Source organism: Trichechus manatus, unplaced genomic scaffold (assembly GCF_000243295.1).
Source record: "Trichechus manatus latirostris isolate Lorelei unplaced genomic scaffold, TriManLat1.0 scaffold00157, whole genome shotgun sequence".
In the NCBI taxonomy this organism is placed as follows: domain Eukaryota; kingdom Metazoa; phylum Chordata; class Mammalia; order Sirenia; family Trichechidae; genus Trichechus; species Trichechus manatus.
This window is the reverse complement of record NW_004444093.1, coordinates 5,351,836-5,363,268: the sequence shown is the minus strand read 5'-3', so window position 1 is coordinate 5,363,268 and position 11,433 is coordinate 5,351,836. Positions and strand designations below refer to the sequence as shown.

The window sequence follows — 11,433 nt, the reverse complement described above, 5'->3', positions numbered from 1 at the left end:
TTTAATAGCTGCTGGCCTGGCCCAGCTTGGGCTCCTGCCTTGCCTCCTGCACAGCAGTCGTGCTGACTCATGTGTCCTGGCAGGCTGCAGGAGCCAGGAGCATGGGTGCCCCAGGGGCTGCGGCTGGCTGGGGGCTTCTGGATTACAAAACAGAGAAGTATGTGATGACCAGGAACTGGCGGGTGGGCGCCCTGCAGAGGCTGCTGCAGCTTGGGGTCGCAGCCTACTTGGTCGGGTAAGAGATCGGCTCCTTGCCAGGTGATCAGGCCTGCTGGCGGGGGGTTGATTGTTGGGTTCTTCAGGGGCTGGGCTGGAGGGGAGCAGGCTGGGACAGGGTGAGGGGCAAGCAGGAGGAGGGGTCTCCCTGTGTCCAGAGGACAGCAGGATATAAGAGCAGACTGTGAGCTTGGTCCCTTGTGCCCACCTGCTTCCTCGGGGCTTTGCCCCAGCCCTGTGTTGGGCTCTGGGCACAAAGCTGTAGAAGCCCCAACCGTAAGCCCAGGAAGCGCCCTAGCGAGACATTTGTGAGAGCTGAAGCGCTAAGCCACCCATCCCCCACCCCCCACCCCGCCCCAGATAAATAGCCAGTTCTAGCTGGGGCCCAGGGGAGTCTTTAGGAGGGAGCTGAGTCTAGCAGGGGCGGGGTGTCAGTGGTAGGGGTCATCTCAGCCTGGGGCACTGGCTGTGGTGTGTGACCAGCACATCTGGCCCAGGGCTCTGGAGTAGGAAGTGACGCTGGAGAGGAGGATACGTGGGGACAGGAGGGGAGGTATGTGACTGCAGGGTGGGGTAAATGGTGTCCTGCACACACCACACTGCCCATCTCCTCCCCAGGTGGGCCCTCCTCACCAAAAAAGGCTACCAGGAGCAGGACCTGGACCCCGAGGTCTCTGTCATCACCAAACTCAAAGGGGTTTCTGTGACACAGATCAAGGACCTTGGGAACCAGCTGTGGGACATGGCCGACTTTGTGAAGCCACCACAGGTGAGCACTAGGCCCTGCTGTCAGGCCCAAATCCTCTGAAACTGCCCTCTGTGCTCTCGCATCAAGTGTATTTGAGAGAGACCTGCCAGAGGAGACGCCTCACGAGGAGTACCGCCTGGTCAGGGCTTTCAGGCATGTGTAGGAGGTTTCCAGATGGGCAGGGCACAAACGAGGGGACTCCAGGGAGCCAGGCCAGAGGACCTACATTGACAAAGCCTGCATCCGGAAGGAAGTAGGGTGACTGGGAACAGCTGGAGGCTTGAGCTTGAGGGCCGGTGGGAAGGACGTGGGGGTCCCTGGAGCTTTCCACTCTCCTGTCCCTGACCTGGGCCAGCACTGTCGGGCACCCTCCTCTGCCCTCTCTAGGCCGTTGCCCGGCCCCTCCTCCCTCTACACAGTAACCCCCTCCATTCTGCCAATGCCCAAATTGTAGCCCCAGGGACCACCTTCCCCGAGCCACCAATGCACATCTACCATGTCCAAAGAGGAGTCACCTCCCTTTCTCAACTCTAGCTTCTCCTCATGCAGCAAGCCTGTGATGACGTCCACCAGTTCCAAAGCCTCAACACCTTCCTGTCCCTCCCTCCGGTCAATTCCATCTCCTAACACATTTCACTATTGCCCATGCCAGTCTGGGATGAGGCTGAGGTCTCCTGATGGGCCCTTGGCTTCCCCTCTTGCCCACTCCCACCCCAGGTGTACTTTCCACAGCAGCCAAGCCAGGACACTGCCAGCCCCTGCTTTTACTCTTTGAAGGTCCCCTTCTGTGATGGTGGCCACCAAGCCTTTCCATAGGCTGAGTGCTGCCACACCTCCCACTGCCCTCTCCAGTCCTCACTTCCCTCCCAGGGCATGAACTCAGACACGCAGAGCTCTCCCTGTAGCCCTGGGTGTCACCTCTCTGTCCTTGGCCACCCTTTGACCTGCCAGGTGTGTGATAAGGGGCTCGCCTCTCCCACTAGCCCCAGCAGGGGCCCAGCCTGACCCAGCTCTGAATTTTCAGTGCCTAGAAGCAGGAGGCTCCTGGACAATTCCAGCTGAGTGAATGAGTGTGAGTGAGGAAAATAGCCTTGTCCCAAAGGAGTAGCCATGGGTTGAGGCTCCCTGGGCTCAAAAATGGCCCAAAATCCAGCCAGCCTCCCACCCCAACCTCAACCTGCCTCTCTGGAGGCATTTTTCTTGGGGACAAGGTTGGTGAGTAGACAGGGCTGGGACCCCTGCCCTTGCACACCAGGCTACTGGCCTCTGACCTCTCCAGTGGAGGCAGCCAAGCAGGTGTCAATGCCAGGACTTGCCTCCTAGGGAGAAAACGTGTTCTTGGTGACCAATTTCCTTGTGACACCGGCCCAAGTTCAGGGCAAGTGCCCAGAGGTAAGGCTGCTGGAGCCTCCCCGTGGGTCCCTGGGCACTCCTGCCACCCCTGGTTCACCAGCCACGTGCCCGTTATCCTTCCTTCTCCTTCCCAGGCGACCAAGAGCTCACTGTGTGTTTATTTGGCCCCAGGCACTGGGCTAAAAACCTCTCTGTGAATCTTTTCACTTCATCTTCACAAATACCCTGGAAAGAATGTTATCCCCATTTGTGATAAGTGGACTCAGGCTCAGAGAGGCTCAGTCACTAGCCCAAGGCCTCACAGCCTGAGGGTGAGAGGGCCAAGATGAAGGCTTAGTTCAGATGACCCCAATGCCCCAGCTGTGGACCTCTGAGCGCTGGACTCCCATGCCTCCCGCTATCTGATGTTGTTCCCCATGAGGGGTCCCCCCCCCGCCCTCCCCGCCACCCCGGACTTCCTACCTCTCTAGGGCACAAAGCACGGTTGGGCTCTAACAGAAAAAGCAAAGCTTCTCTATGCCCAGCCTCTATTAATGTGTCCCGAGGCAGCTTCGTTTTTTTTGGGAAACCATAGCACACATAACCACAAATTATCTCCGGGTAGTTTTTTTGTTTGTTTTTATTGTGGTAAAAATATATACAGGTCCTTGGGTGGCACAAACACTTTGCTCTCAGCTGCTAACTAAAAGTTGGCAGTCCAAACCCAACCTGCAGCACTGTGGAAGAAAGGCCTGACAATATTCTTCCATAAAGATTACAGCAAGAAAACCCTATGGAGAATTTCTACTCCAACACATAGGGTCGCCATGAGTTGGAGTCGATTCCATGGCAAATGGAAGAAGAAATATAAATAACAAAACATTTGCCATTTTAACCTTTTTTGCACGTACAGTTCAGTGACATTAGTTACATTCACCTTGTTGGGCAACCATCTCTAGGTATTTTTCACAACTGTGGTCAAGCCAGGTGTCCCCACTCTCTTGTCCATTTTGTGTCCAGAAATGCAGGTTCTCTCCTGAAGTATCACCTTGTTCCCTTGCCTGGGGATGTCCCCAGGGATCTGTATCTGTCATGGAGCACACTCACTCTTGTCCCCAGATGTAAATTCTGTTTAAACAGTTGGGACCCAAGACATAGTCCTGGGAGCCTGTCGCCATGGTGATATCAAGTGCAGATATTCAATCCATTGCTGGGCTGGAGGGTAACTATGCAGTCATCTGTCCCCCAGCACTGATGGTTGGTCCCACCAAAATCACTGTAGATGCCACGTGCCTACGGTTGGCCCCTGTCCATAGAGAGAGGAGGTGTGTGCATAAAGGATGTGCTATGCTTGGCGATCCCAAACGACATCCTTTCCTTCCCAAAAGCTCTCAAAAAAAACCACACAAACAAAAAAAAGTTGCCATTGAGTGGACTCTGAGTCATAGTGACCCCATATGTGTCAGAGTAGAACTGTGCTCTATAGGGTTTTTGTTTTTTTTAAATCCTGGTGAAAACATGCATAACAAAACATATGCCATCTCGGACCATGGTCTCGGGGAATATCTAGCTCAACTGGCATAACACAGTTTATAAAGGCAATGTTCTACATTCTACCTTGGTGAGTAGTGTCTGGGGTCTTAAAAGCCTGTGAGCAGCCATCTAAGATACTCCACTGGTCTCACCCCTTCAGGAGCAAGGGAGTGTGAAGAGAACAGGATACAAGGGAAAGATTAGTCCTAAGGACTAATGTACCACAGCTATCAAGGCCTCCACCAGACTGAGTCCAGGACAGCTAGATGGTGCTCGGCTACCCCCACTGACTGCTCTGACTAGGATCACAACAGAGGGTTCTGGACAGAGCTGGAGAAGGATGTAGAACAAAATTCTAACTCACAAAAAAAGACCAGATTTACTGGCCTAAAGGAGACTGGAGAAACCCCAAGATTATGGCCCCCAGACACCCTTTTAGCTCAGTGGTGAAGTCACTTCCGAGGTTCACCGTTCAGCCAGGGAGTGGACAGCCCCATAAAACCAAATGGGACTAATGAGGCATAGCAGTCCAGGGACAAGGACTAGAAGGCAGAAAGGGACAGGAAAGCTGGTGATAGGGAACCCAAGGTTGAGTAAGGATAGTGTTGATGTGTTGTGAGGTTGTTAACCATTGTCATAGGGCAACATGTCTACTAACTGTTTAGTGAGAAACTATTCTGTTCTGTAAACCTTCATCTAAAGTGAGAATAGCAGCATAATTGGAAGAGCGTAGTCGATGTCACTGAACCGTGCGTGTAGAAATTTTTGAAATGGTGTATCTTTGGCTATGTATATTTTCACCAAAAAAAAAAAGGTCGAGAAGGGAGAGGGTTGACATGTTGTGGGGTTGTTAACCAATGTCATAAAACAATGTGTGCTACTGTTTCATGAGAAACTATTTGTTCTGTAAACCTTCACCTGAAGTATAATTAAAAAAAAATTTAAAAAAATATGCCATCTCAACAATTTCTACATGTACAATTCTGTAACACTGATTACATTCTTCAAGTTGTACAACCATTCTCACTATACTTTTCCAAATCATTCCACCACCATTAACATCAACTCAGTGCCCCTAAACAAAAACTTCCCCTTTCCCCCTCTGTCTTGGTCGTCTAGTGCTGCTATAACAGAAATACCACAAGTGGATGGCTTTAATAAAGATAAGTTTATTCTCTCACAGTCCAGTAGGCTAGGAGTCCGAACTCAGGGCATCAGCTCCAGGAGAAGACTTTCTTTCTCTGTCGGCTCTGGAGGAAGGTCCTTGTGATGCATCAGTCTTCCCTTGGTCTGGGAGCATCTCAGTGCAGGAACCTCAGGTCCAAAGGACGCGCTGTGCTCCTGGCACTGCTTTCTTGGTTGTGTGAGGTTCCCATGTATTTCTGCTTGCTTCTCTCTTTTATATCTCAGAAGAGATTGGCTTAAGACACTATGTAATCTTAATAAACCTCATGAATGTAACTGCTGCTCATCCATTTTATTACATCATAGTGATAGCATTTACAACACACAATCATACAATACTGGGAATCATGACCTAGCCAAGTTGACAGACATTTTTGGGGGGCACAATTCAATCCATGACACCCTCCCTTCCACCCCTGTGAGCCACTAATAATCTCTGGTTTCTATGTATTTGCCTATTTCATGTAAGTGAGATCATACAGTATTAGTTTTTTTGTGACTGACTTATTTCACTCAGCATGATGTTTTCCAGGTTCACGTTGTGGCATGTATCAGGACTTCATTTCTCTTTATGGCTGAGTAATATTCTATTGTGTGTATAAACCACATTTTGTTTATCCATTCATCTGTTGATGGACGTTCCCTTTGTTTCCACCTTTTGGCTATTGTGAAGTGCTGCATTGAACACTGATATACAGGTTTCTGTTTGCAGTCCTATATACTTCTTCTGGGTGTATACCTAGGATTGGGATTGCTGGGTCATATCCATAGTGTTTTCAATAGCTGATTTTTTGGAAGCAGATCGCCAGGACTTTCTTTTGAGGCACCTCTTGGTAGACTCGAATTGCCAACCTTTTCGGTAGCAGCCGACAGCATGAACTGTTTGCACCACCTAGGGACTCCTAAATGCTCAAAACCCAAACCAAACCCACTGCTGTTGAGTTGATTCTGACTCATAGAGACCTTATAGGTCGGGGTAGAATAGCACCAGAGTTTCCAAAGCTATAAATCTTTACCGAAATAGACTGCCACATCTTTTTCCCGAGGAACGGCTGGTGGGTTCGAACTGACGACCTTTCCGTTAGTAGCCAAGCACTTAACCACTGCACCACTAGGAAACCAACCAACCAACCCCTTGCCCTCAAGTTGATTCCAGCTCATAGCAACCCTAGCACTCCTTCCTAAGTGCTCAGAAGGTGTCTGTTTGATGTTCAGTTTGCAGGCTGTTCTGAAGTTCTGCTGGGGGCCAGGAGGCTGAGTTTTCTGGAATCCGTGTGATTCCTCTTTGCTAACACGTCTAGGCACTAGCCCTTCCCATATCTCCATGTGTCCCTGAGCAGGCCCACCACAGTTGTGAGGCCAAGAAGCTGCCAGGGCTGGGCGAGAATTCATCAGCTCTGCAGCCTGGCCTCCTGAAAATAACCAGAGCCCCTGGCTGTTCTCTTGGAGACATGGCTGCCCCGCTCTCCCAGCCCACATATTCTGCATCCTTCACCCCCGAGCCTTGCCCTGGGCCAGGCCTGGTGCCCTGTACCCCAGAAGCTCCTGCACCGACAAAAAATCAGCCATTGAAAACCCCATGGAGCACAGATGGGGTTGTGCTCCATGTCCAACACACATGGGGTTGTCATGAGTCGGAGTTGACTCGACAGCAAATGGTTTGGTCTTTGGTTTGACCCCCGCTGGTGATGGAGCTCTCAGGGGGGAAAGGATCTCACTCTGCCTTTGTAAAGCAGCATGTGCACCTGCATGGGCCTCACTCCCTCGCGCTGCCTCCTTTCCTTTGCACCCTCTAGCTTTGCCATGTGCCCCCAACTCAGGGTACCCTGCAGGGCTAGGTTGGGGAGGGGCGTGGCCACCCTCCTGGACTCCTGGCGACTCTGCTCTCTCGACCACTCTAGCACCCCTCTGTTCCACTTGCTGCCTGCTGGACCGACGAGGACTGCCCTGAAGGAGAGACGGGGACACACAGCCACGGTACTGGGGGCTCTGTCTTCCAGCGCCCTTCTCCCTGGGGCCAGGCTGGCTGGGACCATGTGCAGGAGGGCTCCTGGGGGCAGGCCCAGCCAAGCCTTTGTCCGCTCGTCTGTCCTGCCCCCTCCCAGGCCCTGAGGAGATTTGAAGGCCTAGAGTTTATATCTTGTGTTTCCAAGGCATAAAAACAGGCCAGTGTGTGGTGTTCAATGGGACTCATAGCACCTGTGAGATCCATGGCTGGTGCCCTGTGGAGAGCGGCGTTGTGCAGGGGTAAGTCTCTCCCCCTCCCAGCACAGGGGCCCCAGGACCTCAGAGGCCTGCCCTCATCCCCCACCTTCTACCCTCAGGAAGCCCCTGTTGGCGCAGGCTGAGAACTTCACGCTCTTCATCAAAAACACTGTCACCTTCAGCAAGTTCAACTTCTCCAAGTAAGCCCCGGGTGATTCTGGCTGGCCCCATACCCTCCATGTCCAGTGCTCCATTGTGTTTGACCCCCGCCTCTGACCCTCTCCAGATCCAATGCACTGAAGACCTGGGATGCCACTTATTTCAAGCGCTGCCGCTATGATCCACACGCCAGCCCCTACTGCCCTGTGTTCCGCATCGGGGACCTCGTGCAGGCAGCGGGCGGGGTCTTTGAGGACCTGGCATTGCTGGTGGGTCAGCAGGCAGGGGTCAGAGAAGGCACAGGCAGAGGGTCCTGGACCTGCTGCCGGTGGGGCAATGTTGTGATGTGTGCAGGGTGGTGCCGTGGGCATCCGTGTCCACTGGGATTGCGACCTGGACGCTGGGGGCTCCGACTGCCAACCCCACTACTCCTTCCAGCTGCAGGGGAGGAGCTACAACTTCAGGTGTGTCCCCGCATTTCCCCCAGTGCCAGTCCTGCTGGTCCTCGGTCAGCGTCCTGCTATGTCCATCCCCCTGTGGCAGCCAGGACAGACCACACCCTGCCTGCCTTCTGGATGCTTCCTGCTGTGTGTATAGGTGGGGGTGAGGGTCCCAGGAAGTGGCTGGAGGGACATGAGGGAGTGTTCTCAGCCCCATGCCTTCTTCCACAGGCTCCGTGAGGCTCTCTCCTGAGTCCTTCATCCTCCCCCTCACCTGTTCCTACACCCAGGCCCGGACCCCTGCACCCACCCCCTGCACCCCACCTTACCTCTAGCCTCTCCCCTCCATTCCACAGGGGACTTTCCCTGCAAATTTTATTTTAAAAATTTCAAAGAAACTCTAGAAAAGTTCACAGATTAGTGCCACAAACACCCATCATCTTGATTCACCAGTTTTTCACCGTTTGCCACATTTGCATCCTCCCTTTGAAGAGCAAGATGGGTCTATTTAGGTAGATTTCAAACTCAAGCGTTTGAAAGGACTTCCCCCATGTGACCACTGTACTGTTGTCACACCTAGTGCTGCTGTAACAGAAATATCACAATAGGTGGCTTTAATTAACAGAAAGTTATTTTCTCACAGCTCAGAAGGCTCTCTCTCTCTCTCAAGATTTTTGTCTCCTTCGGCTTCTGTAGCCCTGACTTTCCTCGAGTCCATCGCAATCTTCCTTCGCATGGCATCTGACTTCCCTGTTTGTGCTGGCTTCTCTCTGCATCTCTGCTGCTCCTTATAACTCAGAAGTGATTAGGTTTAGGACACACCCTACACTGATAGGGCTCATTAACACAACAAAGAAAACCCTATTCCCAAATGGGATTACACGCATGGGTATAGGGGTTAGGATTCCAATTCAGTCATATTGGGGGAATGCAATTCAATCTATAACAGTCCCCCTGGGGTCCTCCTGCCTCCTCAGCTGACCTCATCATGCCCTCGCATGCCCTGGTGCTGCTGTACACAGCTGATGAACCCAGGGATGAAGGCCTCCATGGTACTGCCTGGTTTGGCTTTGCAACCATGTGAGGTTGGCTCTCCACCTGTCCCTCCATGGCCTCACTAGCCCTGCCTAGATGCCTTCCTGACCTCTGCAAAACTCCTAGCACATTCTTCCGGGCCCAGCCTCAATGCTTCCCCTCCAGGAAGCCTCCCTCGCTCCCCCACCTGCCCTTGGTCCCCACTGCCAGTGTCTGTTTAGGGACCCTCTGTGTCCTCACCTGCCTGTCCCTTCAGCAGGCAGGGAGCTCCTAAAAGGCAGTTTCTGCTTTTCTCCTGTGTCTGAGCAGCTACCCAGGGCTGAGACTCAGGGCTCAGTGGCTTAGTAAGCACGAGAACTGGGAGAGCTGGCTGGCTCAGAAGTGGGCAGAGCTGGCCCTCTGAGTGCTCTCTTCTGCCCCAGGACGGCCACTCACTGGTGGGAGGCCACCGGTGTGGAGGCCCGGAGCCTGCTCAAGCTCTACGGGATCCACTTTGACATCCTTGTCACTGGGCAGGTAGGGCCAGGCCAGAGGGGTGAGGGGCAGGTGGGCAGGGATGGAGGGGTGCACGAGGCTCAGCCAAGGCTCTCTTAGGCAGGGAAGTTCGGGCTCATTCCCACAACCATCACACTGGGCACCGGAGCAGCGTGGCTGGGCGTGGTGAGTTCGACTAGCCCGGGGTCCTCTGGCTGCAGCAGCCATGTGCCTGTGTGCACCTGAGCGCCCTGTATCTGTCTGCCTGTCCAGTCTCAGAGTGAGGGCTGGGGAGTGGCTGGAGGGCAGGATGGGGGCCGGGTCATGGGTCTGCCCTCCTCTCCCAGGTCACCTTCCTCTGTGACCTGCTGCTGTTGTATGTGGATAGAGAAGCCCATTTCTACTGGAGGACCAAGTATGAGGAGGTGAGCTGTGGGTGGCCTGGATGCCGAGTTCTGCAATTTGGGAGGACACTGGCCCCAACCCTAACCTGCCGTCCTCCCCTGCAGGCCAAGGCTCCAAAGGTGACAGCCAACTCTGTGTGCAATGAACTGGCTTTCATACCCCCCTTAGCTGGCCCAGCACGAACCCCCACCAATGCCGCGGGGAGCCTGACACCGACACCAGGGCGGCCCCGTCTGGGTGCTGGAACTAGTGGGTCCCACTCGCTGGCTCCTTCCTGAGGCCTGCAGCTAGCTGTTGCCCGGTTGGGGTTTGGGAAGGCTGGGGTCCTGCCTTGGAGACCTCATGTATGAAGCCCCAGCAGGACCAGGGTGGGGGGCAGAGGAGCAAACCCACCTTCAAGCTCCCAGGCAGACTCTCTGCCCCCAACTCCAGCCTCGGCAGGCAGCTGCCCAGGAGGCGCAGAAGCAGCTGCTTTGTACAGAGACCTGCAGCCTCGCAGGGGCTGGCCTGCTGGGGTCTCAAGATTGCCCCAGCAATGGCCCACACACCAGCTGTTGGGCAGAGGCCCTCCCACTGGTTGTTGTAGACTGCAGTCCTGTCTGGCTCCTGGCCCTCCTCCCCCTGCTAGCACTTCATCTTATGTGGAGACCCCTGCTCAGCAGCCCTTCACTGGGCTCTGTGCAGCCTGAATCAGAGCCAGGGTGGTCTTCACTGCCCCAGGGCTGGGCTGCCTACAGCCAGTCCCTGTCCAGTTTGGGCCTCATCCATGGAACAAGGGGGCAGGTGGTCTGCCCCCCAAGACCCCAGGCAGGACATAGGCACCACTCTTGGCCACATCTGCTCGGTTATATGAGCACCAGCCACTTTCCAATGACAGCCTCAGGCTATGGGAGGCTGGATGGAGAGAAGGCTCAGGAGCAGAGGTGACAGTGGGTCTGTTGGGACCTTCTACATGCCTCCTCGGTGGACCCCCCTAGCCCAACCCACCCCCTAACCTGCCCACCAGGCTTCCTGGGGGCCCTGGGAATGGGCAGCAGGTACATCTGTAATTCACTGCCACCCAAACCATGCCTAGGAGCCTGCCCACCCCTGCTAGAGCCCTTGACCTTCAGCAGACAGGAGTGGCTGGGAGCATTGTTACTAATCAAGAACACACACAGACCCAGCCTCTAGCTGCCTGTAGGTTCTAGCTCTGGAACCTCCCCCAGGGCTTGGCTCAGCTGTCTGGAAAATTTCCCCAGGCCCCAGGGGCCAAGTTCAGGATCAGGGGATGGAGAGCTCCAGGGGAGTGAGCTGCAGGAGTCAAGCCCTCCTTAGTCCCAGGGTGGCGGGCAGGGATGGGGGCGTGCCTACCCCAGGGAGGTGAGGAGCTACTTTCTCCTGGGCCCCTGGTGACTTGAGGTGTGCTGACTGCTTGCCCATGGAGCAGCATGGACCAGGTCAGGGAGGCCAGGGTGGGGGCTGAGGCAGGGCTAGCACCTAACACCGGCACCTCAACAAAGCCCTTGGGTTCCTACTGGGTATCCCTGGGGAGGCAGGCTCAGAAGGGCTGGGCTGGGAGTGTGGCCTGTGGGGCTGGGTTCTGTCTGATGTTGTGGCTGGAGAGAGTACAGGAGTAAAGCCTGCCAAAGCCACCAGCTTCCTGCGTCATCTTTGCAGAGCAGGAACGGGAAGGAGGAATTGTCTGTAGCCGATGTAGCA

General features: G+C 54.4%; 1 protein-coding gene across 1 annotated transcript; it reads left to right on the top strand.

Annotated features, from left to right (window-relative positions):
- The first annotated feature begins 77 nt into the window (after positions 1-77).
- On the top strand, positions 78-10,010 carry P2RX6 (purinergic receptor P2X 6). The gene is made up of 12 exons (XM_004386219.3): positions 78-235; positions 835-985; positions 2,288-2,356; positions 6,916-6,991; positions 7,168-7,261; positions 7,339-7,419; positions 7,506-7,647; positions 7,733-7,842; positions 9,276-9,369; positions 9,448-9,513; positions 9,675-9,752; positions 9,837-10,010. Exons 1-12 carry the CDS (start codon positions 102-104, stop codon positions 10,008-10,010), a joined length of 1,269 nt encoding a protein of 422 aa, XP_004386276.1. The 5' UTR covers positions 78-101.
- The last annotated feature ends 1,423 nt before the right edge of the window (positions 10,011-11,433 follow it).